Source organism: Galdieria sulphuraria (genome assembly GCF_000341285.1).
Source record: "Galdieria sulphuraria unplaced genomic scaffold scaf_21, whole genome shotgun sequence".
Taxonomy (NCBI): Eukaryota; Rhodophyta; class Bangiophyceae; order Galdieriales; family Galdieriaceae; genus Galdieria; species Galdieria sulphuraria.
Genome location: NW_005178454.1, coordinates 21,104 through 46,200, shown reverse-complemented (window position 1 = coordinate 46,200; position 25,097 = coordinate 21,104). Strand labels below are relative to the sequence as shown.

Sequence of the window (25,097 nt, the reverse complement as noted above, 5' to 3'; positions counted from 1 at the left end):
ATTCATTCATTCAATCGATATTTACATCATATGGAACAATAAGCCCATCTTTTAAGCCACATATTCAAAAGTATCTGCGGCATCATCCACTTTAACTATATAGTCCTTCTCAACCAGAGATTCCAAATTGAGCTTAATATCTGAAACAGCTGCCTTAAATCGATGACTCAGCAAGGAAACAGTTTCACCTATCAAAAATGATAAATTGGCTCGACGATAACGTTTCATGATACGGACAAGACACGCCTGAATCTACAAAAGGCTTAAACAAACTATCTAAAAGAATAATCAAGACCAAATACCTGTAACCGACGATCCTCTTCCATCTTCCTCCTACTATTCTCTACATCAGAGCTTTCCTTGTTCATCTCGGGTTCTAAGAGATTGGCAAGTTTCATCTTTCTTTTCCTTGGAGAGAATTCATCGTTCAAAGAAACTATAATATCATCTATTCTATTCGACTGGCTAGAATCTGCTATCAACTCATAGTCATTACTAGAGACACGCAAAATGCCACAGCCAATTAGAATCTTCAGCGATAGTTTCACTTCTTCAGTCTCCAAACCCGTAGCGTCATGCAATTCAGAAAATGTGCTTGTGATACGATCGTTATACTTTAGAAGAATAAGAGCTTGTGGAAAGGACACCTGCAATTCACACCAGGATTTTGAACTGGGTTTGTGCGACCATAGATTGGCTCGAAGATCAACTTTTGAAAGAGAATGAAGCCACATAAGTCTTCTACCTTCAAATTTTTCAGAGTAATATTCTGAGAATGCTTCAACAGCCTTAGAAAACATGCTTGGCAGCGAATGTATATCACTATAACTCATGCTGTATTCCTTACAGCTGTTCTTTGAGGTAGAAGGATCAATAGGCCAAGAACCAGCTGTCAATACCATAACAGAAAATTCAAAACCTAAAGGAATTCCTCCATATGGCGAAGAACGAAAAGAAATAACCTCTTCTCGACTTGTTTGACAATCAGTAAACATTCTTTGTAGCTGTGAAACATAGTCTTGGCCACATGTCTCTCTTAGGCGTGCTAACATCGCTTCCTCAGCATCTGTCGAAGCAGAAGTTCCCTAAAAATGAAATGAATATTCAACTTCAACGAATTTCACGGCTTACATAAATTAAACGTCTCGCTAACTTCACTGAATATAGGCGCTGAAACAGGTCCTTCTCTTCTAAAAGTCTGAAAAGACGAGTCACTTTGACCAATCTGTTTTCACGTTCTTCTTCTGTAAAGTCCAGATCACTTTCAGGCCGTTCTAACATCTACAAAACGTCAACCGAATTTCACAGCGAAGAGATGAAAACTTACTTTATGACAGAATCGAGCAAGTAAATGAGGAGCACAAGAAACGCTGTTAAAGAACTTGTTGCAGCCTTGTTCTAGAGCCAAAATAAAGCCTTCGTCATTCATAAAGGCTTCTTCTACAAGCTTCCTAGAATGTATATATATATTCCATGCGGCATTCACGAAGGACTCTGCTTCTTGTTCTGCAAATGCATCATATTCCATCATAGATTTCTCAAGACTACTCATATGTTCCTTGCAATCTTTTCCATTATCCTGCTTTCCTGATAATAGCGGCGACGTTGGCATCATATTGCTCTCTGTTCGTTCCTTAAAAGGCCCAAGACTTTCACTTCCCCAATCAATCAATATGGTTTTCAAACTGTCCTGAACAGGCTTTAATGCCCCAGGGACCCTTGAAAGTAGTCTATATACAAGTCGCAATTCTTCTTCTTGGCTATCTCTTAAATACATGTCGCTCAATGAGTAAAATATATCCAAATGTTTCACTATAAGAGCATCTTCACAACGGTTTCTTAAAAGAGCCATGGAAGAAGAATGACAGAATTGTTCTGACAACCGTTGTTCTTCATTTAAACAAATTTCGACTTGCCTTAAAAAGTCTTTTTCACTTGAAATCGAGAATGAGAAGATTTCATTTTCATCTTTGTCAAACTCACCTATAACTTGCCTTTAACTCGGTTCCTAGCTTATGATAATACCGCGAGGTTTCCTCTAGGAAAGGTTTCTCGAACTTGTTTCTATAAATAGACAATGCAAGGTCCTCCTCCTCTGAGTCCTCTTCTTGAACGATGGCTTCTACAGTACCCATACGTAGGAGACTGTGTACGACAGTTTGTACAACATGAACATCAAGCTTCTTTTGGCGCAGATAATAAACATACGAGAGTGTGTTTCTGACAATCCATTCCCTGAGATGTCGGAAAAGGTGGTCCTTCCAAGTTAAAACACCCAAAGTATATATGTCATACACCCCTCTAGTTTCAAGTATGCCTCCTTTTTTCCTTTCTGTTATCCAACTACGTTCCAAATATGAAAAAATAAATGTAGCTGCTTGTAAACCAGCACAGAAACTTTCCCAGAGCACAGTATATTTTCTAAGTTGCACGAAGTTATCATTCTCAAGCTCCAATAAGGTTGAGACATAACTCAAGTTTTCTTTGCTTTCTGTATACTTCTCTGTACTTTGCTCTCCAGGATAACTTTCTTTCCTTTGTTTTCTCAAACACTTATATGCTATATAAGACTCGCTATTCGTAAACTCTTGGAATATTTCCTTGGTATACTCCAGAAAAGTCTTCTTTAACCATTTGTACAGTTCCTCAGCTCTCGGTCTGTCAGGGTCACAACACAAAGCATAAACCAAGGAATGATATTTGGTAAGGTTCTCTGTTTGAACAAAGTGGTTTCCGTCCCGAAGGCAAGAAGTAGTCGCTTTTCTAAGTTCTTCAAAGCTACTCTTTTCAGTTCTTTTGTTTGCTCGCATTTGATCACAACATTAAACATCCATTTTTTATAAATTTCTCTGAGACTAGTCTTTAACTATTCACATCACTATAGTTTCTTTATAGAGAAAGCTTCCAAATGCATACAATCTTTTTGAGAGAAAAAGAATAAAATGTTTATTATCCTAACTGAGCTGACCATATTATTACAAGGGTCTTATCATTTCCAAAACTTTCGTTCCATATATAGCAAACCAAAATGTTTCAATATAAATATAACGATTTTACTGTAGTGTGTCAAATGTACGTTGTACGGCAAGTTTAGGAAGGATATGAATGTAAGGTTAGAACGTTTCACATCTCAAACGACAGATTTGCTCTTCGATGATGGTCTTCCACGTAATTTCGGTATTGGCTTCGAGTCGAGAAGCCATAAATTCCTTCCACGTACAGTCGATATAAATTTGTTTTTGGTAACTGACACAATACACAAGTCTTATCCGTCGCAGCTATGAAAGGTATATATAACCTTAAAGTAATAGCCAAGTCTAATATTGAGACTAGGAATATTCAAATGTTCTCTTATTCTATTGACAGTCGCTCTCCTGATGGTTACCAGCTCTGCTCTTCCTCCTATAGACGATAACTTGGCAAGAGAAATACGTAAAGCTCTGCAATGGAACAGAGATTTCCTCAGACAATTCTCTTCTGGATCGCCTTCAGCAACAGAGGCCCCGATCCCGACAGAAATACCGATTCCAACTGAAACTCCAGCTCCAACAACAACACCTATTCCTACAACTATATCAACTACTACCACTTCAGCTGTTCCAACATTAGTAGGAACTTCAAGTGACCCAATCGTGACGGAAATTCCGACAGCACCACCTTCCGGATTTCCTCTTCCCTCTGGTTCTGTTCGCAAAGCCTTTTCTAAAGCAGAAGAAGGAAGCCTGGTCAAGTTGTTACGACAGCTTTTAGCAACAGCAACTCCAGTAGCAACAGAAGCACCGTTGCCGACGGAAGCACCTGTTCCAACAGAAGCACCTGTTACAGTAATTCCAGAGGGTACTGCAGTACCTATTGGAACTCCTGTCGTTTCCTTAATTCCTTCGTCCAGATTAGCTTTGAGAAATTCTTTTCTCTCTGAACAGCTTGCCGCTCGCTTTCGCGAATTGGTTGGACCAGTCCAAATATAGAATCTAAAAGCAAGCGGGATCGGCTAAAATGCATAAGGTTTTGTAATATTTACATGTTTGTGTTGTAGCAACCAAAGCGTTGTGCTCTCAATAAATAAAGCAGCCGCATTTCATAGTTGAAGAGATTTGGATGTCTCAGGCCAAGAATTTTTGCTTTCAATGTCTTTGTAGTTACCGTGAGAAGGCAGAGACTTATTTTTTGAAAACATGTAAGAGAAAGTTCCATATCAGCAATAGTAACTGCTGCGGAAACTTCTATTCAGATAAAATACGTTCCTGGCCAACTCCAAAAGGAGTCACTTGGAGCCCACTATCTTCGCGTTTTCGAGTAAGAGGGTGGAGAAAGTTCGCTTCATCTGTTGGTGTCGTACGCCTATTGTCTCTTCTTCACGATACTTCTCAAACAGAAGGTCGAGATCAGAGTTCTTATAATAGTATCGAGACACCTCCCATTCAAGAAGTCCTTCAGCGACCCGTTCGAGTACGATTTGCTCCTTCTCCTACTGGTCAGTTACACGTAGGAGGAGCAAGAACAGCACTGTTTAACTGGCTACACGCAAGGAAGCATAGTGGCATATTTATGCTGAGAATAGAAGACACGGACCTGAGTCGCTCAACCAGGGAGAACGAAGAATCGTTACTGCGCGACCTTAGATGGTTGGGACTGGACTGGGATTATGGTCCAGAAGGAGTCACGAACAATAGTAATCTGGAAGAATTGAAAAAACTTGGGCCTCTGAGGCAGTCAGAAAGAGGATTCATTTATAAAAAGTACGTTGAAAAGCTGCACTCGGAAGGCTTTGTATATCCTTGCTTTTGTTCAGAAGAAGAATTGGAAAGACAAAGGATAGAGATGGAAGCAAGTGGTCAAACACCTAAGTACGCTGGAACATGTCGTCATTTAACTCCAACAGAGATTGAAAAGCAAATAGCAGCTGGAGTTCCTTATGTTTTTCGTTTCAAGGTACCCAAAGATACCAAAATAGTACTTCATGATATTGTTCGTGGTGATGTTGTTTGGGATGCGGAAGCTACTTTCGGTGATTTCATCGTCATGAGAAGTAATGGTGTACCAGTTTATAACTTTTGTGTAGCTATAGACGACGCCCTGATGGAAATTTCTACGGTGATCAGAGCAGAAGAACATTTGACAAATACCGTTCGTCAGATTCTCGTCTTGCACGCATTAGGTTTCCCGTTGCCAAGTTATGCTCATTGTTCACTTATACTTGGGGAGGATAGAACGAAGTTAAGTAAGAGACATGGGGCAACTTCCGTGAATCAGTTTCGATCAGAGGTAGAAATTATTGTTTCTGTGCTTATTTTAAGTTTCTAAACGCCGCTCAAAGGGATACCTTCCAGAAGCTTTGATAAACTATTTGGCTTTACTTGGTTGGCACGATGGAACGGAACAAGAGTTTTATTCTCGAGAAGAATTGACAAAATCTTTTAGTTTGTCAAGATTGTCAAAGGCTCCTGCCGTTTTTGATATCGAAAAGCTGCGCTGGATGAATGCGAGATATTTGCGTTCGTTACCTATTGAGAAATTGAGAACTGTAATAAGTGAACGTCTAAAATTAGCACACCTGTTGTATTCTCATGTGGATAGTTCTGATTCTTTGACTGAAATGATTGCTGAAGTGACTCGAGATAGCGTTGAGTTAACTTCAGATTATGAGTATCAGGTGACTAGAATATTTTCCTATCCACTTGAAGAAACTGTGCAGTCTGGTGAAGCTGCAGAATTATTGACAAAGGAAGGCGGTTTCTATGTAAGTGGAGTCCATTTAGTTTAGCACATTTTTGACTTCTTTTAGGAGTTGTCTGAAGTTATTGTTCGCTCCTTTAAAGATGGCACTTTTCCATGTGGTGAGAATGAGAATCATCGTGTCTTGTGGAAGGAGTGGATCAAGTGCGTTAGTAAAGTATGGAACTTTCATGAAAGAGTTTTTTCAGTCATTTGAAATTTTTGGGTTAGGAAACAAAACGTAAAGGAAAGCATTTGTTTCATCCAGTTCGTTTAGCTTTAACAGGAAAGATGAGTGGACCTGATGTTGGAGATGTAATACGAATTTTGTCACTAGCCAAAGGCAAAAGTGATAAGTTTGTGCCCTTAGAACAAAGGATAAGGATCCTAGAGAGTTTTCTTGCAAGAATGCAACAGTTGTAGTTTTCTGATCATCAAAAAGGAAATTTTCGAGAACTGGTAATCTTTCTCTGAAGAGCTTCATTATCGAATAGGTTGTGCAAATGAGAGCGATTATTCAACTCGGCAAATAAACTGTGAGGACTTTTGTCAAGCTTATTCCTACTAAAGAACACAACTTTAAGTTGGACTCCTTCCAATTCAAATATATCAAATGTAAGGAGTATTCTATAACCAGATTCACTCAAAAAATTTATTGGATAACATATCAAGTTAGACTATTGAGGTAGCTAGTTAATATCAACGTATACTAATCAACAGTCTCCAGAAAGTCGAGTTACTATAAGCGCCATTATTTATTCTGATGGATACACATTTTATATCAACTCTTTCAAAACAAGTTTCTTTGAAAAATCCAACTTCACTGTTCGAGTTGCATCGACACTACTGACGTTTTAGTACTGCATTGAAGATGCTGTCAGACGTTTACAGTTTTGCGAGAGAAATATTATGAAAACTTATTGGCTTTGTGAAAGCTACTACAGAAAGGACAAGGCCACCACTGCAAAATATATTTGTCAGACAAAAATCGATCTCCAACAACCTGCCCCACTGGTATGACAACTATACAGCGATTTCCACTTCGTTTTGAGTCTCAGGAATATAAGATGAAGTTAAACTACAGAAACGAAACTTCCCAAAAAATTTTTTAGAGAGCAAAAGTAAGGCATTGAAGAACGAATAGCTCAACAACGAATACAAGTAAAATAGTCTCTGAAACAGAAACCCCTTGAGTTGTCTGTTTACATACAATTTTCCAAAGTTGCAAATATTTTACAGGAAAGGCGACAAATACAACATATCTAACCATAGCCAAAGTCTGTCAGGAGGCAATACTTGTAGACAGTCATTCCTTCTGCAGAGTGGGAAAAGTAGTTTTGGAATTTTTCGTACATCGAAATGGAGGAGACAGATAGTGTGGAAGATAGTGTTTTTTCGAGTCACCTTACCAACAACGTCGAGGACTCTGCGAAAAGTTCACTAACAATGCGTTCAAGAAACAGACCTATTACAGGCTTCCACCGAGAGCCTCAATATTGTGGAGCAGTACACAGCGTAGGTTTTGCCGAAGAAGCAAATCATCGCTTTCGACCTACTATGGAAGTAGGCAACTATTTCAGCTTTCGTTCTAGTCTTATTTTCTGTAGGACGCCCATGTTGTTGTGGATGAGTTTGCTGGGAACAACAAGGATGCTTTCTTTGGAGTCTATGATGGACACGGGGGACGTGCAGCCGTTGAGGTCATAGAGATGATTTTGCACAAAGTATGTTGTCCGTATACCCCAACTTGCGTTGTTCTTATTGTTAATTAGTTTCTGGAAGAAGAATTAGAGAAGACAAAAGGTGCAGATCCAGCAGGTGCCTTGGCAAAAGCTTATTTAAGAGCCGACAAAATTCTCGAGGAAAAACATTTTCTTTATGTTGGCGCTACTGCAGTGACTTGTTATATCAAGTCTTATCCAGAGAGAAGGGTTCTTTTTTGTGCAAATGTAGGTGATTCTAGAGCTGTCTTGAGGTATTTGAGCACGTTTGACTCTTTGATATTGAGTTTTGACGATAACCAGTCGCAATGGCAAGGCAACGAGACTTTCATATGATCATAAAGCTTCGGATGCGTTGGAAGTGGATAGAATAACAAAGGATGGTGGTTTTATTATTATGAAGAGAGTGAATGGCGTACTTTCCGTTTCTCGGGCTCTAGGCGACCACGCTATGAAGTCGGTTGTCATAGGGGAGCCTCACGTAACCTCCGAAACTTTAACTGCAGACGATAAATTTCTTATTCTTGCATGTGATGGTTTATGGGACGTTGTAGAGGATCAGGAAGTTGTCAACTTTGTACAGCATTTGCACGTAAACGGCTTAGATGTCCAAAGTATTAGTGAACGTCTTGTACGACTTGCCCTTGACAGAGGAAGTACAGACAATATCTCAGTTATGGTGATAGATCTCTCCTAATCTTTTCTCTTCTCTTTGCTCGTCGACATTTGGCATACAGACTTCACTATTTTCAGTTTGTTTCTGTGCAAGGATTTGGAAGCCATTGGACTGTAAATAAAGGATTAGACGAAATGTGTTTATTCTTGGAAACAATCCTTTTCCTCTTTAAAAGAAGGCATCAGCTTGTACGTGAATGATAAGCTTTTTAAGACAAGCAATTCCAATCATTTCGAATAATACATTCACTACATGAGAATGGTTGGGTCGGGTATATCTGTGGTGACATTTTTATGAGGAAGTACACTGGCTCCATTGACATAAATTTCATCTGATACACTAACGTCTTCGCCAAGAACTGTGTTGTTCTCTATGCGAACCCATTCACCAATCGTACATTGCCAACCGATAATAGAATCGGAAATCCACGAATGAGACTTGACACGAGTTCCAGGAAGAAGAGTAGTTCTGATTAAGCGAACGCCATCTTCTACGATACAATCTCTTCCAATAACACAGTCGGGACCTAAACGGCAGTTCTGACCAATCTTTGCTGAAGGGTCTACTAAGACATTACCAATGAACTCAGGACCGTACATAATATTCTCAGGCTCTTTGTTACGTATGTTGGAGAGATAAAGACACATTCCAGTTAAGTAATCCTTTGGTTGTCCAATATCAGCCCAAAACGAATCCAGCTCCACTGCATACAGTAGGCCTTCTGCAGCCAGTTCGGGAAACACTTCCTTCTCTATGGAAGTAGCTCTCAATAGCAACTTTCGCAAAATGACAGGATGAAATAAATATGCTCCAGCATTTATTCTGTTGCCGACAAACTTCGGAGGCTTCTCAACAAAACGTTCAATCTTCCCATCTTTATCAAAAAGAACAACGCCATATTTGCTGGGCTCTTCAACCTGAGTAACTAGAATTGTGCCTATACCACCATGCTTACGATGGAAATCTAACATTTTCTGGAATGGATAGTCACAAATAATATCTGAGTTTAGAACAAAGAATGGTTCTCCATCGTTAAGCAACGACTCTGCCAGTTTGATAGGACCAGCTGTACCAAGAGGTTCAGTTTCTCGAGAACAAGTTATTTTGATTCCCAGCTTTATGGACTTAACACAACTTCTTGAAAGTGTGTCGTTTTCTTACCTTTTGTTGTTCCGACTCCAAAAAGTCTTGCATGGCCTGAGGCTGATAGCTTACTGCTAGAACAACTTCATTGACACCAACTGCTGCAAGAGCCTCAATCTGGTGAAAAACCATTGGTTTGTTGCAAAACTCTACCAAAGGCTTTGGATAGGAAAGAGTAAGGGGGCGAAGACGAGTGCCATAACCACCAACCAAAATAAGCGCCTTCATAATCCAAATTTCAAATTGAAAACATTTTTCTAGTCACAAATTGTTCTATTGATAATTCTAGCACTTCATGAAAAGGTTATTTCATTCAGTTGTGCTTGTTCTATTATTGTCTCTTCTTTATGAACACTACTTTCCTAATTATTGGAAAGTCCAAGTTACTTATCCTGAATGTATGCCTCTAAGAAAAAGAAATCTACCGCTTCTTGTTGTGGTTCCCTTCACAAAGTTTGATTGGAACTATCTTGAGAATAACTTGAGACTTTATGCTTCCTATCCTCCATGTTCTTGTAACTTCGATGGGACAGTAGACATTCTATTTTGGTTTCACAGGAACTGGACGGAATGGGATAGAAATGGGACAGCTAGCAACCTTCTGTTTGAGTCTGAGCCCCTACAATCTTGCTTTCGATCTATTTTGATAGATTCTGCCAACCTTGAGCCAAATGAAGATCTTTACTACTATTCATTTCTCAAACTTTCTCATATTTCTCCTGGAACATGCAACATGTTTTATCCCCTTTTCAAAAAGAATTTCATTCGAAACGGATATGATTATTTGTTTATCATGGAACCAGACGTTTCTCCTATTCGTCCCTTTTGGTTAGAAGCTGTATATAATGAGACAAAAGGAAAAGAATTCTACCACAAGGGTTCCATTGCTCAATATGCAAAGGTAAAAAAATTAATTCATTTGTCATTATGGCTAATCAACTCCAAAATAGCGAATCATTACTCAACACGATTATCATATCAATGGAAACGCCTTGTATCGTGTTGGCGACCCTTGTTTTGATAACATATTGGAAACTGCTCAAATGGAGTATAAAGATGCTCCTTTTGATGGAGCTTTACATGCTTTGAGAATGAACAAACGTTATCATTCGTGGATGAGATATTATAGTCATTTATTTGTATATTCCGACTTCATTCTGAATTTTGGAGACAACCCCTTTTCGGAGCAACTTGTTTTAAATAAGTGGCCAAACACATTTCTTGTGCATGGCAAACGTCGTTGGAATATTTCTTCCCAGTAACAATATGTCAGAGATGACAAATTTTCTACTTGCAGAAAATTTCAGATTTCTTCAATCTGTTAGCGTTGAAATTGAAGTCTCCTCGAAGTTTTTGCTACAATATCTGAAGACACTTTCTTTTGAAGGAAACTTGTATTTATAATATTCTGGCAACAGGTTGCAGTCTTTCAGTTCATGAAGAATTATAGGAACAAAATGCTGTTCTGTGGAATAAGTACAAAATTAAAATTGATAAATTGGATAAGTTATCAACTGGACAATGTTACCCGTTGCAATGTGCTGTTAGAAAAAGAAGAGTGTTTTGATACTTTATCAAAATGATATTCACAGTTCTATACAGTAATCATTCTCTAATAATTACGAAGGCAGAGCCATAAACTGTCGATACAATTGTGAAATTAGGGAGATTGTAATATGTCTGCGTTCGGCTCGTATTATTTCTTCATACTCAGTTTGGGAAAGACAAATACTTTGAAAAGGAAACGGGCCAAGTTATCGAGGAAAGCAGGATTCGATTGTTTTCCAGGCTTGTCTTGCTCAACTGAGAAGTTTGGTGCATTGGACCGTTCACTGGCTGCAGAGAGAGTCGAACAAGCGACTGAACTTATGAATCAAATCCTACAGGCTGACGGTTTTGGTGCAGATAACGTTGCCAAGGTGAATGAGGAATTTTATAAAGCTATCAATCGACGTGATTTTGAAACTCTTCAATCTTTATGGCTTTTTTCGGATCAAATAAGTTGTGCACACATATTGTGTGAGGACCTCGTCACTGGATATGATAGAGTGCTTGAATCTTGGTCTGCTTATTTACAGAGCATGACAACACAAGTGGAAGTTAAGAACGAAAGAATTTATATTCGTGGAACCGTTGCGTGGGTCACACATGAAGCCGTCGCTACTCCGAAAGACACAGACGTTCAGAGCGACTATCTTAGGGTTGACTTTCTGGCTACCAATATTTTACAGTGGACAAATAATTCTTGGCTTTTTGTACATCACCATGCGTCTCCACTATGAAATAGTTGTTTGAAAGGAGAGATTATTACTTACACCCTTCAGTTTCCAGGTCTTGTTGTTTCATTTGTAGAGCAGTAAGCAAATTAAGTTGCAAGTTTAATGTAGTTGTCAAAATTTATGTAAGAGCATCTCTACAGCATGAACGGGACTTGGTAAACATAGATACTTTTATTGTATACGATGATGTTCCAACCATAGTTTAAATTGTCATGTCGATTATGGAATAGAGATCTTTGTTTTGTGATATGTCTTCTTCCGATGCCGTGCCTTCTTCAAACGATGTTTTTGGGAAAGACTCAGACGAGGAGCCTGGTACTTCTGGTATTGAGGTGAGACAACTTTCAGTAGCGGAAGCAGAATACGAAATTGCAGGTGCCGAGGACGACGAGAGCTCTGACGAGGATAGTGAGAGAAACTTGAGGCGAGCGCTCCCTAGAATTCGACCTTCCTTACTAGAAGGAGAAGAAGAGCAGCCCTCGTTTTCTTTAGCGGTAGGTTTACTGGTTTTATACGAATATTTTGTATTACAACTGTCTGCAGGACGAAACCAACGCTGGCCCTGTTACTGCCTTCAACCTTGAAGAGGAGTTAGATGAAGGCTATGTTGACAAAGAAGGCAACTTTGTGGGTTTTTATTTTGAAAACAGAGTTCAGAACCTCGAGGGTGTAGGTTAGTTGCTTTTTTGGTTGTTTTGTTGTTTCCTATGAAAAATATTCTGTAGTTTCTTCTTCAGACGAGGAAGAAGAATCGAAGAGGGAAAAAAGGAAACCAATAAGACGTCCTAGAGTAGAGCGCGACGATTGGGCAGACGCCATCGAGGTTTTGAAGCCTACGTATGCAATGCAAGCGTCTAATTCAAAGGAAGAATTGAAGTCTTTGGAGGATTCGGATATGGTGGATGATGATTCCCCTGAGAGAACAAAAGAGTTATATGCAAAGCTGGCAAGGCTTTTACACTCAGGTGAAAGCATATTGCGAGCTTTGAAAAGATTAGCGGGAAGTAGAAAGGATGCGAGTGCTAAACGTGAGTTTAACGAAGTCACAGAACTCGCCGATTCTTTGCTGAATAGAGGCGAGTACAGCATTTATGAAGAAACGAGAGAGAGTTGCTTGGAGAAGGGAGGGCTAGGAGAGTTTGGTAATAGCTGTTCTTCTTCAAAGGAAACAAGAAAGAGGAAAAGAGATGGTGAACCTTTGAATGATTTACACACGTCGCCACGAGACCAGTCAAAACTGCATTGGGAACTCAAGTGGTCTCATGACCCTTCTAAAGTTTATGGACCGTTCTCTACAGAGCAGCTTAGGAATTGGCAGGCTTGGGGTTATTTTAATGAGGCAGAAGCGTTTGTAAGAGACACTGATGTCGACAGTTCATTTCATATTGCTTCATCGATTGATTTTTCCAAGTATGGAGAGTAAACTATTTAAAACTGATTATTTGCAATGATATTAGCTTAATGCATGTTGGACAATTGAATTATACCACAAGGCATTATTTTTCAAGAGTATTTTACAATTCTTGAAGGACAATCTTATTCATAGTCACAATATGTGTTGAAACTTTTGATCGAAATAATTTCTAAAGATATGTTCAGGTGCATAGTGCTGACAAACTTGAAACATAAGATGACCTGTATCGACATCCAGCTTCAAAGTTGCCAAGTGATCCGCACGCGTAGGACCATAATTGATAATGCAAATTGGCAATGATAACTCACTGGAGGCACGTTGCACTAAACCATAAGCTGAGAAAGTGGACAACGAAGAACCCAAAACGAGAATAGCATCCGACTGTTCGATAAACTGACGAGCTCTCAAAGCATTTTCCTTAGGAACATTACCACCAAAAAAGACCACATCCGGCTTTAGAATACTATTCCGACCACAGCGAAAACAAAAAGGAGGATAAAATGTATTCACAAGTTCCTCTGTGACTGCATAATCTCCATCAGGACGTTCAAAGATACTTCGTTCCTGCTGTTCCTCGGACTCAGGGTTCCACTCCATATTCAGTTCTCTCATTTGTAGTTGAATGACGTCTCTTCCAATTTTCAAACCACATTCTAAACACATAACTCTGTGAATATTGCCATGAAGCTCCACAATACGAGAATCATTCACACCACCTGCTGAAAGAAGTTCATCAACGTTTTGTGATATATTACCACTAAGCAGACCCAACTGGTCAAGAACAGCTAAAGATACGTGCGTCTTCCCTGGTTTTGCCTTTGAAAGACGTTCGTATCCAACATAAGAACGAGCCCAATATCTCCTTCTATATGCAGCACTCGAAACGAATTGGTCGTGAGTGATTGGTTTGTGAGGAGGACGCCCAGGAGAACGATAATCAGGGATACCACTTTCTGTACTAATTCCAGCTCCAGATATTACACAAACTTTACCATGACTTGCACGACGTTTGAAACTTTTCTCCAAAAATTGAAGAACTGCTAGTCTATCATACTTGTCTGGGCTCTTCAAACCACTAGGGTATACGGACTCCAAAATATCACCTTCTTTGGTAGAGTGACAACCAGTCGAATATGATTTTCTCAGAAAAGTTAACAAATTTCTCCAAGTTTCGTGATATTTGGCAATAAGCTTACGTCTGCACAATGTCTGTTGAAGACAATGTCCAACAAAGCACCAAATAATCATTTTTCAAGTTACAATTGCGAATTGTTATTCAGTTGATATGGTTGGTTTTGGTTTGCCTTTTCTCTTTTTGACTAGTTTATTTCTTTTCACTAGGCAAGAAGATACGATTCAAGAACCACTATATTTTCTCCAGAAGGGAGACTTTATCAGGTTGAGTATGCAATGGAAGCTATTAGTCACGCAGGAGCTGCCGTGGGTGTATTATCACAGGAAGGAGTGGTCCTTGCAGCAGAAAAGAAAATCATTTCCAAACTACTCGAAACGGCAAAGAGTACTGAAAAAATGTATGCAATAGATCAACACGTAGCTTGTGCAGTGGCTGTAAGGAATACTTTGGGAAAGTTTGAGAAATCTTAAGAAAGTTTTTCACATAGGGAATAACAGCAGATGCTAATATTTTGATAGGTCGTGCAAGAATCACAGCACAGAGATACTTCTATACATATCAAGAGCCTATTCCAGTTGAACAGTTGGTCCAAAGATTGTGTGACTTGAAACAAGGCTATACGCAGTTTGGAGGTTTGAGACCTTTTGGAGTGTCCTTTCTTTTTGCTGGTTGGGATCGCCACCACGGTAAGCTTTACGAGTAGTTCAATAATTATCAGGTTGATTGTATTAGGTTTTCAACTTTATCAGTCCGATCCAAGTGGTAACTATGGTGGTTGGAAGGCCACAGCTATTGGTGCAAATAGCACAGCTGCACAGTCGATATTGAAAACGGACTACCAAGACGACATCTCTTTAAAAGACGCTTTGAAGTTAACTGTCAAAGTAAGTTTGGACTTGGTGCTCGGCATCAAAGACCAATTTTCCTTCAGGTTTTAGGAAAGACAATGGACAGTGCACAATTGACTAGCGAGAAACTGGAGTTTGCGACTTTGTCATTCGTTAAGCCTGAACTTATCGGTTTTCATCAGCTTTCAAGCGAAGAGTTGAATTCTCTGTTGCAGGAATGTGGCTATGTTGCCTCAAGTTCGGAAGAGGCGTAATTTTTTGATATAAAATACGCGTCCATAATAAAGTAAGCTGTTTATTTTGACTTTGTCTCTATTTCCCAATAAAGAACGAAGGTTTTCGGTGTGGAATCTTCTTTCCTGGAAATCTTCTCCAGTATGCTTCCTATAGGTACGTGAGTATTGGTTTTCTCCAACGTCCTCGTGGTTGCAAGTTTTACCTTTTTCTTTTGTTCTGTGACTGTCCAGTACAAAAGACCACTGTAAACTCCCTACGTCTTCTTTACCTTTCCTCTAACAACAATAGAAGAACTTACTGCTATATTCCAAAGTAGAAGTTTTCCCCAAGGCTCCTTATTATCATATCGTTCGAGGGCTTGAAACAAGTTTCTACATAAGCTCATCTTCCAAAAGGAATCAATGTTCAAATCAATTATGCTAAAAAAGCAAGACATGCATTCTTTTATGATTCAGTCTTTAATAGAAGCTCTTATCAATATTTTATGCTTCCTTTTACACTAAATATACTCTCAAGGTTTTCCATTTCCACCACTAAACATGTCGGCATGCTGCTCATTGGCTCCATTCGCTTCATAGGGAGGATCTTTCCAAACTCCATCTTGCTTTAATAAGTTAATTAGCTCTTTCACTCCATATTCTTCCTTCACCACACGGATTTCTTCTTTTCCACGATAAAGAGAAATATAACCACGCGTCTTTCCAACATATCCATAATCTGCATCCGCCATCTCTCCCGGGCCATTCACAATGCATCCCATTACGGCTATGCTCAATCCTGGCATATGCTTTGTAGCTTCCCTTACCTATATGAAATAATTAAGAAGCAATACAAAGAATCAAGCCTCATACCTGATGAAGAACATCTTCAATATGAAATAAAGTCCTACCACAAGATGGACATGCCACATATTCCACCATTGTTCTCCGCAAACCAAGTCCTTGTAGAATACCATAACATACAGAAATCTCTTTTACAGGATCTTCAGTCAATGAAACGCGAATAGTGTCTCCAATTCCTTCCGCTAAAAGAGTACCAATGCCTAAAGTCGACTTTATACGACCGTATTCCCCGTCTCCTGCTTCCGTAACTCCCAAATGAAAAGGATAATGAAAACCTTCCTCATCCATTCTCTTGGCTAATAAACGATAAGCTGCTAACATAACTGGAACTTTGGAAGCCTTCATGGAGATAACCAGGTTGTGAAAATCAAGTTCTTCACAAACACGAATACATTCTAAAGCACTCTCTACCATGCCTTGTGGGGTATCTCCAAATGTAAAAAGCATCCGTTCTGAAAGCGATCCATGATTAACTCCAATACGCATTGCTTTGCCTTGGTCTCTTAGTGTCACGATTAAAGGCTTCAAAGTTTCTTTCAACTTGTCCTTCATGCTTTGAAATTCCTTCTTAGTATACTCCGTTCTGTTTGGGTCTCTTTTCTCAAAAACATAAAGACCAGGATTGATACGAACCTTCTCAACATGTTTTGCTACTTCTAAAGCTATTTTTAAACCATTGTGATGAACGTCAGCTACTAGAGGAACGTCTTGATAAGTCTCCTTCAACTTTTGTTTGATAAAACCAACTGCGTAAGCATGTGCCAAGCTAGGAACAGTAAGTCTCACTATCTCACAACCTGCTTCGTGCAAATTACGAATAGCGGTTACGCAACGGTCAATCTGCAGAGTATCTTCGTTAATCATGCTTTGAACAACTACAGGAGAACCACCTCCTATACAAACATCACCCACCCAAACAGGCCTAGTTTTCCTTCTGGGAATGGAACCTTCCATATCCCAATTATTCCATCCAACTTGGTCTTTGAAGTAATCCTTGGGTAGGCTTTTTGTGTTGTTGGTGACAACACGGTCCTGGTCTCTATGCACTGTCATTCCAAGAGAACAGCCCAGACAAGACCTTCTATGTAACTTTTTGAACAAGAGCCTTGACGTTTCCCTAACAATTTGTTTACTTGTGAAATTCTTTCTACTGGATGCTCCCGGATGCAAGTTAGAAACACAAAAGAATAAAGCAGGCATCTCTGAGATTTCACACAATCACTAATTTTCGATTCAATTGTCGTTATCGTTGTCTTAGCTTTTGTAATTGGCAATTGTATGAAGTGGAGGAAGCAAATCATTCGAGCTACTCTTAACGGAAATTTGCTCGTACAAATCATTGATAATCTGAGACCTTCTTTCCAAGTTTTCAACTCTGCGGTTATATAGATTCTCCAAAGCTTCCTTTGTTTCTTCCAAGTTTTTTGCCCACAGTTCGAGTTCTTTTCGTTGCTGTTCTATACTTTGTTTCTCAGCATTCAGTCGCTCTTCACGCCACCGAAGAACAAGTTCCTTGTTACTATTCTGACTTTTTAGGGTTTCTAATGGGAGCGAACCATCGCAATGTTGACTTGCATTTTCTATCTCTGTGGAGGAATATGTCATTTGGGGAACTTGCTTTGCTAAAACTGTTCCTACTTCTAAAAGCTCTTTCAACGGAGTAAATCCTTTCCATTTTTGTAAGAATGAATAGCAATTCCACGCTATTACTGAACCATCGGGAATAGGTACGTAGACTTCGTGCTTCTCATGATTGTAGTAAAGGCTAACTGTATCGCAAATTGGGAAATATGTTTGTTGCGTATCATTATAACTTGTTTCCGCATTTCTGTCTTTTTCATGAAAAGTAGAATTCTTCATGGAAGAGGAATTTGGAGCATGAAAAGTTATTTGTGCCAAACACTGACCATGAAACAAGTTCCAAAGAAAACCGCCCAATGAAGTAGTTAGAGTCAGTAGAAGATTCTTTTCAATAAATATGAAATCTCTGGGAATTTGCAGACTACTCAAGAGTAGTACGCAGTTACCAGAAGAATAGTCCCAAAGACGAATGGTTTCATCTGTGCTTCCACTGATAACGAAATGTAAGCCTTGCAGATAAAATGAAACTACTGTAATAGGAGCAGTATGGCCCAAAAGAACACAACATTCTCGCATATTCTCCCAAATACGAATACTGCCGTCAGTACTGCCGGTCACAAACTGAGTCCCATCAGGTGAAATATTGCAACAAGTCATCTTTGACTTGTATATTTGAAGCACTTTTTCTAACAATATTGTGGATCTTAACGTCTTCATATTGGTTTCGCAAGAAAAGCGACTCAAGTTCCAAACTTTGATAGTACCATCATCTGAACAAGAAACAATGATCGGATATTCATTGAGAGTACTCTTTAAACAGCGTACACGTGCTTGATGAGCACGATTGCTATTATCGACGAGACTACAAAAGTAGACAGAAGGATTGTCAAGATCCCATAACAATATTTCTCCGCTTTCATATCCAACGACTGCAATATTGTCAAAGCTTTCAATCTTCCCTACTGAAGTAGCCGAGAATTTGCCATACGAAATTTCATAACAAAACTTGCTCGTGTTGATGTTATACACGTAAACACAGCCTTGTATCGGCGACAGGGTTACAACTCTATTCCCAATCAACACAACTTGGGAACAAATATTTTCTGCGAATTCGTCCACAGTTTCATCACAATCATAAGATCGTCTTAGAAGGTTCCAAGAAGAAGGCTGTTCCGATAAACAAACAGTTTCAATTGGAAAAGACTTGACAGCCCTAAAGCAAGTCATACGTTGATCGACTTGATAATCATAAATGAATGAGCCGATTGGGGAGGAATTACTTTACGTCATTAGGATAGCAAACTCAAGGCTCAATGGTAAGAATCTCAACGAAAGCCAGAAGGAACAAAATGAATCCTTTCGAAAAGAAATCCAAGAAACGGACGAATGTAAGTATTCTGCTTCATTTCTCTTTTCCCTTTCTCAGTTTCAACAGGCAGTCGCAAAGTTCCGAAATAAGAGACCCCTTGATGGAGGCAAAAAGAAACGATTTCAGCTGCTGAACTCAAGTGATACAGAATTTGATATCACATATGACAATGATGCGTTAGGCCAGTTAAGTAATAAGGAGGCAGTTGATCAAACCACTGGTTCTGAGTTCGCACAAGATACGCTCTACAGAACCAAAAAGGAAGTAATGGCAGAAGTTATCTCCAAAAGTAAACAATTTAAGGCTGAGAAAAAGCAAGAAAAATATATTGTTGAAACTCTTATTGAAGATATCGACGCAGAATTTATGCAAGTACTACCAACCCTTCCTAAAAAGAACTTGTTCAAAGAGCCCATAAGGACCTTGTCTTTGAAAGATTCTCAAGTAGATGGGAATAAGAATCCGTTTGAAAGGACGAGAGAACTTCATACGGTAGGAAGTACAAGAGAGGATTCAATTTCAGAATTGAATGATACAGATCTTACTGGAAATCTATCCTTGTTGAAGAAGAGGAAAGAACGCACTGGGAATTATGAAAATGTGAAGGTTACTGCAGGAATGTCTTATTCGACAGCTTCGGGACAAACTATGAATAACACCGATTCTTCTGCTGAACAAGACACTAATGAAACCAAAGATAGAGGCTTTCCGAAGGCATATGTTCCAGAGATTTTTGAAGAGTTTCTGAATCGATTATTACCAAATGATATTCTTCAAGAACAATATTTAGATACTTTGGTGACCCAGGCAGTCGAAAGGCACAACGATGGAAGCTCTGAGCGGTTATTGACATTCATATTTCATGCTTTGGAAGTGGTTGTTCAACGAGACAATCGTCCTGATGATCTAACCAGAACTCTGGATACAACCAAAGCACTAGTTCAAAAGATTAGAATGTTACTTTCTTATGAAAATAATCACCAACTTGGAGACTTTGTAGATAGAGTAAAGGCGAAGCTTTCTGAACCACTTTTGGTTGCGACAAGTGCCCAAGAAGACAGGCAGTCCATTTTGGACGGAATAGATGGAGTTATTGATCTCAGCTGCAAGTTAGACTCAAACTTATTTTTGCTTCTATTCTCAGTTTCTAGATTGTCATCATTGAAGAATACTATTTCGCCCACAATCAGTAATCTTATATTTTTAATAGGTCAATGGTTAACAAGAATGAAAGTTTCGTGTCTGCACCAAATTAGGAAGGGCTTGAGCTTGATTCAACTGTTCCTTCCTCATATTGAAGCGTCAGAGTGTTTTGTTCCTGAAATGATAACATACTGCTTTTCCACTTTAAGTTTGTTTGTCAGAGAAGATTCAGTTATCAGAGACACTCTTAGTCTTTACAATTTTTCTCAATCAGAGTCATTACAGCGTATGATCAGACAGACCATTGTAAATGACTCTAAGCAATTGTGGGTTGAAGAAGAAGGCAAGACAGATGTCATCTTTCGTGTATTCGCATGCAATGGTGTTTCATGTAAAAGTAACGAATCCGAAGATTGGAGAGAACTTTCCAAAATGCTTTGTGATCTATTTGTAACTTGTCGTGATATAATAATTAGACTTTGCAGAATATTTAAATCGTTTGATGCATTCCACGGACTCATTTTGCCTTTCATGAAAGGGTTGCATGAGATATCGGAAGATGAGGAAATATGGCCTGCTTTAAGAATAGATTCTGAGAGCTTTGCTTCAAGTCTGAAAGAAATGATTCATGTAACTGAAGAGAGAGGCCTAAAACCCTTACAGTTGTACTACAAGAAATCGTCATCCTTACCAGTTGAGTACGAACCGAAACTGAAGGATAATATTCGTTGGCAAAATAGTCATCGCTTGAAGCAACACGTTAGGAAGGAGAAAAAGAAAACGATGAAATGGTTGCAATTAGAGACAAATAGACAACAACAAGAAAAGCTTTCGCAAAAGAAAAACGAAGATTTGTATAGAGCAAAACGGGCAAAAGAAGCTACTAGTTTTCTTCAACAGCAGCAAGAAAATTGGAACAAACAGGAGAAGAAATGGAAAAACGTTAAAAAGTCATCACTATGATATTATTAAAGTCGAAGGAGCTCATTGTTCAACAAGTAGAGTTTCATTTATGGCAATTCATGAACTCGACAATTTCTTCTTGTGAAACGTCAAGTGGAACAGAAACAGCCTTTGCTACGCGTGGTTTCTGTTTGGTTGATTGCAAAAAATCAATAAACTGATTGACAACACCCCAGTTATTCAAATACTGTGCAATAGCTTCCAAATGACACAAGTACTCGTGTTCGGTCAACGGAAAACTTTGTTGTTCCACATAGCTACAAAGGATCATAAAATAAATCAGAAAGTAATGAAATTCACTTACAGCCACATAATATTTGCAGTAAGTAAATATTTTCCAGAAAACCAGGGTGTCACTTTTAGCCTTATATCATAAGACAAACCATATCGTTGTAAGAGAAGCTCCCTCAATTGAACTCCATCAAGGGTCTTACGATAACTGTGCTTTGCTTCTCCCAAACTGCGTTCCAAGTTCTCTCTAAATCTTTCAACGTTATCTCTATTCTTTGCACAAGCAAGCAAAGATAGTTTGGGATAGGAACCTGAGCAGACCCACTTGCTAAAATGGCCATAAAAGCCTCTTCTCGAAAGAATAGTTTTTAAACGACCGGAAAGCAATCCAGTTGTAAGCCTTGTTGAACAACAAACTGTAACAAAGCAAAAATCTATGTGACGGTTACATTCTCTGCACAGATAAGTTGACATTCTTACAACCACAAACTCTCAATAACTCAATGTTGAATTGTTTGAGATTCCATCTTTGGAACGAGAATGGATGGAACAAATGGTTTCCAAGTCGTCATCTAGAGCACATCGTTTCACAGTCTCCAACGTTTCCTCAAACAATATAGTCAGAAAGAAGTCTCCCAAACCACAATAAAGTAGTCTCTTAAAAGTCAATTCAACGGGAAAGACACTCCTTCCCATTGTGCTTGTTGTTCTATCTTCAAAAGTTATAAAGCCTCTTGGTAAGAAATTCCCTGGTAAGCAGTGTGTCATGACAATGAAAGAAGAAAAATATGGCGACTTAAGAACGAGAGCAAGCTGACAAGGAAAAAGATATGACAGTTCGATATTATTTACATTTAATGATCGGAATATATCATAGCGTTGTTGTAAATGTATAAAAAAATTCCTTCCTAATATCCATACTAGGTCAAAGAACAAAGGAATTTTAGGTTAAAATGTTCCTGTACAGAGAAACTAAAACAATCTCATAAACCCAGCTTGGGGCGTGAAGCATGTTCCAAATACTTCAGATACGCAAACCAAACACTTCCTCCCAGCGCAAGGAAAATCCCAACAATATTCAGCAGACTAGCTCTATAATCACTCATTAGAAGCCCTACTAAGGTTTGTAGTATATTCTTCATTTGACCAGCTACTGATGTGACAAGAGCTGAGTTAACTTGGGTACATAAATACGTAAAATAATTCACAGCAAATGCTGATGTTGAGGTTGAAAAAAGAGCAAACCAGAAGCCTAGTGTCCGATAAGATTCCGTTTCCAAAAATATTCGGTACACTAAAGGTATTTCTGAAAGAGAAAAATGAGTCAACAGTTAAAAAGAACGCAACGACGTACCATCAGATAAAAGCAATAATAAAGTAACCAAAGGAAGTGCTATAAGTGAGGTTATATAGAACAGAGATAATGCATCAAGTTTCGCGTCTCTCGAGGCTCTCTTGATTGATACGAGGTTCGCACCTGTCAGAAAATTATTTAAGAATACCAAAAGATAACCTTGAAGGTTGAATGTGAGATCACCAAGACCCGCAATACAAGATCCCACGGCCATCATTAGGACAGCTCTCAAAAGAGAACCTTTAGGTTTCTTCTTTAGAAATAGAAACTCAAGAATCATCACGTTCAAAACTGAAAGTCTCCTAAAGGCCGAAAACATTGGAATATTCACCTTTCCTAGACCAGACAATCCGGATATAGCGTTTGCAACAAAGAATAAGCTTGACAACAACAGCGCCTTCAAATAATTCCAGTTAAGCGGGGTCAGCTCAATCACGGAAAACGCGTGAAGACAAGAAAGTAACAAAATTGAAAAACACAGCTGCAGAAACACAATACAAAGAGGAAAATTGAAATTATACTGTGAAAGTGTTGACTTGTTGACAAGAACTGCCCCCAAAGAAGAACCTGCGTAAAGTCCAGCAATCAAAAGTTTTCTTAATGGAGTTGAAAGCTCTCCTTTCGAGCTCCGGTTTCTCCACCAAGAGAAACGAGTTTCTATTTTGCTCCTAGTTTCCTCCTCATCCCGGGTAACTTCTTCTTTGCCTTTTAATGAAACTTCACTAGAGTCAAGTAAACTCCTTTGGTCTCCAATCAAAATAGAACGAAGCTTTGCACTTTCCTCAAAGAACCTGCCACTCCTTCTCTGTGGCGTTTCTTCTTGCTTTACGAGTACGTCATCGGAATGCATTGACAAGGAAAGAATTGAAAAGGCGCTTTCTCATTAATGCATTTTTCATTGATCAGAGAATGGGAAATGAATCCAGTGGGATAAACAATATGTGAGTGACTCACTTGATGCATAACAAGATCCGTATTATACCGAGGATGAACAGACACTATGTTGGCATTGTTCTGCCAAAATGACGTTCTCTTGAACACAGCTTTCACATCATGCAAAGCACCCTTCAAGCCAAATATTATATGAAATATACAAGGTATATTCTTTTTTCTGTAAAATAATGTCATTACGAGTGAATAAAGGCAGAGTTTCATTCTTATCAATCAATAAGATTTTATTCTCGGTGAACGCCAAATTCTTGTATATCAAGGATTCTCTTGAGAAGAAAATAGAATTTGGAGTCGTTCCTCGCTTTATCATTGACTATAGTTCGATTTCAGAAAAATTCTAATGTCTTTAAGAACCCCCTAATCTCGTTTTCTGCGTCCAATTTGGGCAACATATCCTTGACGGATAGGAGTCACTGAACGAGTTGCTCCACAACTCTCACACTGCAAGAAATATAAACGGGTATTGGCATCCCGCATTAATGTCGATTCTGGACTTCGACAAGACTTGCAGATCACATATTCTAAAATATATCTGCGAAGAACATTCTCGATTCCCTTTGGTTGAAAGCGACCCTTCAGAACAAGTCTGCCACCTTCCTGCAAATTTCCTGTAGTTCCCATTTCTGTACTCATGTAAGCAAGCAAATGTTCAGGTTGCCTGTGAATACTTTTACAGATGTCTCCAAAATTCATAAAAACAGTCTTCTTTGAGCCTTCTCTCGCAATTTGAGGAGGGCGCAAAGTGAACTTCTTTCTACTTTCCCCTGCCAAAGAAGGGTGCTTGCCGTGAAGGAAATCAAAGATACGTCGAAGCAACTCTTGATATGTGTAATCTCGGTCAGTCTTTGACCAAGGGCTCTCTTCAGTTGCGAGTTTCTCAAAGTCGTTACCTGTATTTTGTACTGAGAAGGCTCATTTTCAAATTCAACGAAAAAATAAATAAGGAAATATACCTTCAGGTTGCTCGTCACCAAACGTCACCTTCTTCTTCTTTTTCTTCTTCTTCCCAAAGTTAAGCTGCGCTGGAGCGTCTTGGTTGTCTTCTTCCTCCACTTCACTGTTATTTTCGTTGTCTTCTCTTCCATTTTCCCCGAGCGATAAGCCCTCCAAGTCTTCGGTCACACCTACTTCGGGAGTTTCTGGAGTGGCCTCACTGCTGACCTGCTTTGACTTTTTCTTCTTTTTCTTCTGAGTGGGATCGAAAAGTGTCGGCTACAATATATTTGTTTTTAAAACTGGAAAGTACAGTTTAAGGTTAACCTACCTGATTTTCAAAGCTTCCTTCCAGAGTCTGGTCATCCATCTTCCAATTGTCTTTCCAATACTGTGCAACTCTGGGCTACTTTGTTTATGATCGTTTGGGTACTGAATACGCATACAGCTCCCAGCGTTCAAGTTTTTAGTTCTCTATAACTCTTTAGGAAAGTCTAAAAGACAAGCAAAGGGTCCAATTATTCACCTGCTTTTTGGTGGTTGGCAATATCTCTATGAAAAA

General features: G+C 39.0%; 17 protein-coding genes across 18 annotated transcripts; 8 read left to right on the top strand and 9 right to left on the bottom strand.

The window, feature by feature from the left end:
• Positions 1–9: 9 nt before the first annotated feature.
• Gasu_27910 (ubiquitin-protein ligase (Cullin)) lies at positions 10–2,820 on the bottom strand. Its single transcript, XM_005706252.1, has 5 exons — positions 1,984–2,820; positions 1,328–1,916; positions 1,132–1,281; positions 303–1,085; positions 10–252 (listed from the first exon to the last, which is right to left on the bottom strand). The coding sequence occupies exons 1-5, from the start codon at positions 2,808–2,810 to the stop codon at positions 52–54; spliced, it is 2,550 nt and encodes an 849-aa protein (XP_005706309.1). The 5' UTR covers positions 2,811–2,820; the 3' UTR covers positions 10–51.
• Positions 2,821–2,830: 10 nt separating this feature from the next.
• Gasu_27900 (uncharacterized protein) lies at positions 2,831–4,105 on the top strand. Its single transcript, XM_005706251.1, has 3 exons — positions 2,831–3,112; positions 3,223–3,287; positions 3,334–4,105. Exons 2-3 carry the CDS (start codon positions 3,281–3,283, stop codon positions 3,966–3,968), a joined length of 642 nt encoding a protein of 213 aa, XP_005706308.1. The 5' UTR covers positions 2,831–3,112; positions 3,223–3,280; the 3' UTR covers positions 3,969–4,105.
• Positions 4,106–4,110: 5 nt separating this feature from the next.
• On the top strand, positions 4,111–6,795 carry Gasu_27890 (glutamyl-tRNA synthetase). The gene is made up of 5 exons (XM_005706250.1): positions 4,111–4,135; positions 4,185–5,265; positions 5,318–5,740; positions 5,786–5,893; positions 5,947–6,795. The coding sequence occupies exons 1-5, from the start codon at positions 4,128–4,130 to the stop codon at positions 6,136–6,138; spliced, it is 1,812 nt and encodes a 603-aa protein (XP_005706307.1). The 5' UTR covers positions 4,111–4,127; the 3' UTR covers positions 6,139–6,795.
• A 225-nt stretch (positions 6,796–7,020) lies between these two features.
• On the top strand, positions 7,021–8,325 carry Gasu_27880 (protein phosphatase). The gene is made up of 4 exons (XM_005706249.1): positions 7,021–7,278; positions 7,323–7,439; positions 7,488–7,690; positions 7,740–8,325. Exons 1-4 carry the CDS (start codon positions 7,075–7,077, stop codon positions 8,131–8,133), a joined length of 918 nt encoding a protein of 305 aa, XP_005706306.1. The 5' UTR covers positions 7,021–7,074; the 3' UTR covers positions 8,134–8,325.
• Positions 8,326–8,329: 4 nt separating this feature from the next.
• Positions 8,330–9,500, bottom strand: Gasu_27870 (mannose-1-phosphate guanylyltransferase). Its single transcript, XM_005706248.1, has 2 exons — positions 9,274–9,500; positions 8,330–9,227 (listed from the first exon to the last, which is right to left on the bottom strand). Exons 1-2 carry the CDS (start codon positions 9,481–9,483, stop codon positions 8,361–8,363), a joined length of 1,077 nt encoding a protein of 358 aa, XP_005706305.1. The 5' UTR covers positions 9,484–9,500; the 3' UTR covers positions 8,330–8,360.
• Positions 9,501–9,510: 10 nt separating this feature from the next.
• Positions 9,511–10,565, top strand: Gasu_27860 (uncharacterized protein). The gene is made up of 2 exons (XM_005706247.1): positions 9,511–10,156; positions 10,206–10,565. Exons 1-2 carry the CDS (start codon positions 9,551–9,553, stop codon positions 10,515–10,517), a joined length of 918 nt encoding a protein of 305 aa, XP_005706304.1. The 5' UTR covers positions 9,511–9,550; the 3' UTR covers positions 10,518–10,565.
• A 335-nt stretch (positions 10,566–10,900) lies between these two features.
• Gasu_27850 (uncharacterized protein) lies at positions 10,901–11,635 on the top strand. Its single transcript, XM_005706246.1, has one exon. It carries the CDS (start codon positions 10,932–10,934, stop codon positions 11,535–11,537), a length of 606 nt encoding a protein of 201 aa, XP_005706303.1. The 5' UTR covers positions 10,901–10,931; the 3' UTR covers positions 11,538–11,635.
• A 5-nt stretch (positions 11,636–11,640) lies between these two features.
• Gasu_27840 (uncharacterized protein) lies at positions 11,641–12,985 on the top strand. The gene is made up of 3 exons (XM_005706245.1): positions 11,641–12,028; positions 12,078–12,207; positions 12,260–12,985. The coding sequence occupies exons 1-3, from the start codon at positions 11,783–11,785 to the stop codon at positions 12,955–12,957; spliced, it is 1,074 nt and encodes a 357-aa protein (XP_005706302.1). The 5' UTR covers positions 11,641–11,782; the 3' UTR covers positions 12,958–12,985.
• A 4-nt stretch (positions 12,986–12,989) lies between these two features.
• Gasu_27830 (NAD-dependent deacetylase sirtuin 4) lies at positions 12,990–14,200 on the bottom strand. The gene has a single exon (XM_005706244.1). The coding sequence runs from the start codon at positions 14,194–14,196 to the stop codon at positions 13,081–13,083; it is 1,116 nt and encodes a 371-aa protein (XP_005706301.1). The 5' UTR covers positions 14,197–14,200; the 3' UTR covers positions 12,990–13,080.
• Positions 14,201–14,210: 10 nt separating this feature from the next.
• On the top strand, positions 14,211–15,214 carry Gasu_27820 (20S proteasome subunit alpha 3). The gene is made up of 5 exons (XM_005706243.1): positions 14,211–14,236; positions 14,290–14,517; positions 14,571–14,769; positions 14,816–14,967; positions 15,015–15,214. Exons 1-5 carry the CDS (start codon positions 14,234–14,236, stop codon positions 15,183–15,185), a joined length of 753 nt encoding a protein of 250 aa, XP_005706300.1. The 5' UTR covers positions 14,211–14,233; the 3' UTR covers positions 15,186–15,214.
• Positions 15,215–15,219: 5 nt separating this feature from the next.
• On the bottom strand, positions 15,220–15,620 carry Gasu_27810 (uncharacterized protein). Its single transcript, XM_005706242.1, has 3 exons — positions 15,467–15,620; positions 15,371–15,421; positions 15,220–15,315 (listed from the first exon to the last, which is right to left on the bottom strand). The coding sequence occupies exons 1-3, from the start codon at positions 15,602–15,604 to the stop codon at positions 15,244–15,246; spliced, it is 261 nt and encodes an 86-aa protein (XP_005706299.1). The 5' UTR covers positions 15,605–15,620; the 3' UTR covers positions 15,220–15,243.
• A 14-nt stretch (positions 15,621–15,634) lies between these two features.
• On the bottom strand, positions 15,635–17,070 carry Gasu_27800 ((E)-4-hydroxy-3-methylbut-2-enyl-diphosphate synthase). Its single transcript, XM_005706241.1, has 2 exons — positions 16,020–17,070; positions 15,635–15,973 (listed from the first exon to the last, which is right to left on the bottom strand). Exons 1-2 carry the CDS (start codon positions 17,061–17,063, stop codon positions 15,680–15,682), a joined length of 1,338 nt encoding a protein of 445 aa, XP_005706298.1. The 5' UTR covers positions 17,064–17,070; the 3' UTR covers positions 15,635–15,679.
• A 53-nt stretch (positions 17,071–17,123) lies between these two features.
• Positions 17,124–18,840, bottom strand: Gasu_27790 (transducin family protein / WD-40 repeat family protein). The gene has a single exon (XM_005706240.1). The coding sequence runs from the start codon at positions 18,816–18,818 to the stop codon at positions 17,265–17,267; it is 1,554 nt and encodes a 517-aa protein (XP_005706297.1). The 5' UTR covers positions 18,819–18,840; the 3' UTR covers positions 17,124–17,264.
• A 10-nt stretch (positions 18,841–18,850) lies between these two features.
• Gasu_27780 (uncharacterized protein) lies at positions 18,851–20,898 on the top strand. The gene is made up of 3 exons (XM_005706239.1): positions 18,851–18,979; positions 19,027–20,796; positions 20,844–20,898. Exons 1-3 carry the CDS (start codon positions 18,905–18,907, stop codon positions 20,865–20,867), a joined length of 1,869 nt encoding a protein of 622 aa, XP_005706296.1. The 5' UTR covers positions 18,851–18,904; the 3' UTR covers positions 20,868–20,898.
• Position 20,899: 1 nt separating this feature from the next.
• Positions 20,900–21,940, bottom strand: Gasu_27770 (uncharacterized protein). The gene is made up of 2 exons (XM_005706238.1): positions 21,371–21,940; positions 20,900–21,323 (listed from the first exon to the last, which is right to left on the bottom strand). The coding sequence occupies exons 1-2, from the start codon at positions 21,769–21,771 to the stop codon at positions 21,110–21,112; spliced, it is 615 nt and encodes a 204-aa protein (XP_005706295.1). The 5' UTR covers positions 21,772–21,940; the 3' UTR covers positions 20,900–21,109.
• Positions 21,941–21,949: 9 nt separating this feature from the next.
• On the bottom strand, positions 21,950–23,540 carry Gasu_27760 (sugar-phosphate:phosphate translocator, DMT family). 2 transcript variants are annotated; one of them, XM_005706237.1, is made up of 2 exons: positions 22,652–23,540; positions 21,950–22,603 (listed from the first exon to the last, which is right to left on the bottom strand). In XM_005706237.1, the coding sequence occupies exons 1-2, from the start codon at positions 23,499–23,501 to the stop codon at positions 22,281–22,283; spliced, it is 1,173 nt and encodes a 390-aa protein (XP_005706294.1). In that variant the 5' UTR covers positions 23,502–23,540; the 3' UTR covers positions 21,950–22,280. The 2 variants fall into 2 exon arrangements, with proteins under 2 accessions (XP_005706294.1, XP_005706293.1); XM_005706236.1 differs by having other exon boundaries at positions 21,950–23,540.
• A 270-nt stretch (positions 23,541–23,810) lies between these two features.
• Gasu_27750 (translation initiation factor eIF-2 beta subunit) lies at positions 23,811–25,010 on the bottom strand. Its single transcript, XM_005706235.1, has 3 exons — positions 24,867–25,010; positions 24,556–24,814; positions 23,811–24,504 (listed from the first exon to the last, which is right to left on the bottom strand). The coding sequence occupies exons 1-3, from the start codon at positions 24,903–24,905 to the stop codon at positions 23,960–23,962; spliced, it is 843 nt and encodes a 280-aa protein (XP_005706292.1). The 5' UTR covers positions 24,906–25,010; the 3' UTR covers positions 23,811–23,959.
• Between the last annotated feature and the right edge of the window lie 87 nt (positions 25,011–25,097).

Excerpts from the sequence above, each read along its gene's own strand:
- Gasu_27760 (XM_005706237.1), bottom strand. The coding sequence starts at position 23,501 with ATGCATTCCGATGACGTACTCGTAAAGCAAGAAGAAACGCCACAGAGA. Across the intron at positions 22,604-22,651 it reads ATTATTGCTTTTATCTGATG|AAATACCTTTAGTGTACCGA; the intron begins GTACGTCGTTGC and ends TTTCTCTTTCAG.
- Gasu_27770 (XM_005706238.1), bottom strand. The coding sequence starts at position 21,771 with ATGTCAACTTATCTGTGCAGAGAATGTAACCGTCACATAGATTTTTGC. Across the intron at positions 21,324-21,370 it reads ACTGCAAATATTATGTGGCT|CTATGTGGAACAACAAAGTT; the intron begins GTAAGTGAATTT and ends GATCCTTTGTAG.
- Gasu_27750 (XM_005706235.1), bottom strand. The coding sequence starts at position 24,905 with ATGGATGACCAGACTCTGGAAGGAAGCTTTGAAAATCAG. Across the intron at positions 24,815-24,866 it reads AAGGAAGCTTTGAAAATCAG|CCGACACTTTTCGATCCCAC; the intron begins GTAGGTTAACCT and ends AATATATTGTAG. Across the intron at positions 24,505-24,555 it reads TGGTGACGAGCAACCTGAAG|TACAAAATACAGGTAACGAC; the intron begins GTATATTTCCTT and ends GAGCCTTCTCAG.
- Gasu_27810 (XM_005706242.1), bottom strand. The coding sequence starts at position 15,604 with ATGTCTTGCTTTTTTAGCATAATTGATTTGAACATTGATTCCTTTTGG. Across the intron at positions 15,422-15,466 it reads TTCTACTTTGGAATATAGCA|GGAGTTTACAGTGGTCTTTT; the intron begins GTAAGTTCTTCT and ends AAGAAGACGTAG. Across the intron at positions 15,316-15,370 it reads TCACAGAACAAAAGAAAAAG|GAAGCATACTGGAGAAGATT; the intron begins GTAAAACTTGCA and ends ACGTACCTATAG.
- Gasu_27780 (XM_005706239.1), top strand. The coding sequence starts at position 18,905 with ATGGTAAGAATCTCAACGAAAGCCAGAAGGAACAAAATGAATCCTTTC. Across the intron at positions 18,980-19,026 it reads AATCCAAGAAACGGACGAAT|GCAGTCGCAAAGTTCCGAAA; the intron begins GTAAGTATTCTG and ends CAGTTTCAACAG. Across the intron at positions 20,797-20,843 it reads AGAAATCGTCATCCTTACCA|TCATCGCTTGAAGCAACACG; the intron begins GTTGAGTACGAA and ends TTGGCAAAATAG.
- Gasu_27850 (XM_005706246.1), top strand. The coding sequence starts at position 10,932 with ATGTCTGCGTTCGGCTCGTATTATTTCTTCATACTCAGTTTGGGAAAG.
- Gasu_27830 (XM_005706244.1), bottom strand. The coding sequence starts at position 14,196 with ATGATTATTTGGTGCTTTGTTGGACATTGTCTTCAACAGACATTGTGC.
- Gasu_27880 (XM_005706249.1), top strand. The coding sequence starts at position 7,075 with ATGGAGGAGACAGATAGTGTGGAAGATAGTGTTTTTTCGAGTCACCTT. Across the intron at positions 7,279-7,322 it reads GCTTTCGACCTACTATGGAA|GACGCCCATGTTGTTGTGGA; the intron begins GTAGGCAACTAT and ends TATTTTCTGTAG. Across the intron at positions 7,691-7,739 it reads GATTCTAGAGCTGTCTTGAG|TCGCAATGGCAAGGCAACGA; the intron begins GTATTTGAGCAC and ends GACGATAACCAG.
- Gasu_27820 (XM_005706243.1), top strand. Across the intron at positions 14,770-14,815 it reads TGGTTGGGATCGCCACCACG|GTTTTCAACTTTATCAGTCC; the intron begins GTAAGCTTTACG and ends TGATTGTATTAG. Across the intron at positions 14,968-15,014 it reads CTTTGAAGTTAACTGTCAAA|GTTTTAGGAAAGACAATGGA; the intron begins GTAAGTTTGGAC and ends ATTTTCCTTCAG.
- Gasu_27860 (XM_005706247.1), top strand. The coding sequence starts at position 9,551 with ATGAAAAGGTTATTTCATTCAGTTGTGCTTGTTCTATTATTGTCTCTT. Across the intron at positions 10,157-10,205 it reads CCATTGCTCAATATGCAAAG|CGAATCATTACTCAACACGA; the intron begins GTAAAAAAATTA and ends ACTCCAAAATAG.
- Gasu_27840 (XM_005706245.1), top strand. The coding sequence starts at position 11,783 with ATGTCTTCTTCCGATGCCGTGCCTTCTTCAAACGATGTTTTTGGGAAA. Across the intron at positions 12,029-12,077 it reads AGCCCTCGTTTTCTTTAGCG|GACGAAACCAACGCTGGCCC; the intron begins GTAGGTTTACTG and ends AACTGTCTGCAG. Across the intron at positions 12,208-12,259 it reads TCAGAACCTCGAGGGTGTAG|TTTCTTCTTCAGACGAGGAA; the intron begins GTTAGTTGCTTT and ends AATATTCTGTAG.
- Gasu_27890 (XM_005706250.1), top strand. Across the intron at positions 5,266-5,317 it reads TGAATCAGTTTCGATCAGAG|GGATACCTTCCAGAAGCTTT; the intron begins GTAGAAATTATT and ends CGCCGCTCAAAG. Across the intron at positions 5,894-5,946 it reads GGATCAAGTGCGTTAGTAAA|GAAACAAAACGTAAAGGAAA; the intron begins GTATGGAACTTT and ends TTTTTGGGTTAG.
- Gasu_27800 (XM_005706241.1), bottom strand. The coding sequence starts at position 17,063 with ATGACAGTGCATAGAGACCAGGACCGTGTTGTCACCAACAACACAAAA. Across the intron at positions 15,974-16,019 it reads TTGAAGATGTTCTTCATCAG|GTAAGGGAAGCTACAAAGCA; the intron begins GTATGAGGCTTG and ends TATTTCATATAG.
- Gasu_27870 (XM_005706248.1), bottom strand. The coding sequence starts at position 9,483 with ATGAAGGCGCTTATTTTGGTTGGTGGTTATGGCACTCGTCTTCGCCCC. Across the intron at positions 9,228-9,273 it reads TGGAGTCGGAACAACAAAAG|CTGGGAATCAAAATAACTTG; the intron begins GTAAGAAAACGA and ends AAGTCCATAAAG.
- Gasu_27790 (XM_005706240.1), bottom strand. The coding sequence starts at position 18,818 with ATGACTTGCTTTAGGGCTGTCAAGTCTTTTCCAATTGAAACTGTTTGT.
- Gasu_27910 (XM_005706252.1), bottom strand. The coding sequence starts at position 2,810 with ATGCGAGCAAACAAAAGAACTGAAAAGAGTAGCTTTGAAGAACTTAGA. Across the intron at positions 1,086-1,131 it reads TAGCGAGACGTTTAATTTAT|GGAACTTCTGCTTCGACAGA; the intron begins GTAAGCCGTGAA and ends TTTCATTTTTAG. Across the intron at positions 253-302 it reads AAGAGGATCGTCGGTTACAG|ATTCAGGCGTGTCTTGTCCG; the intron begins GTATTTGGTCTT and ends AGCCTTTTGTAG.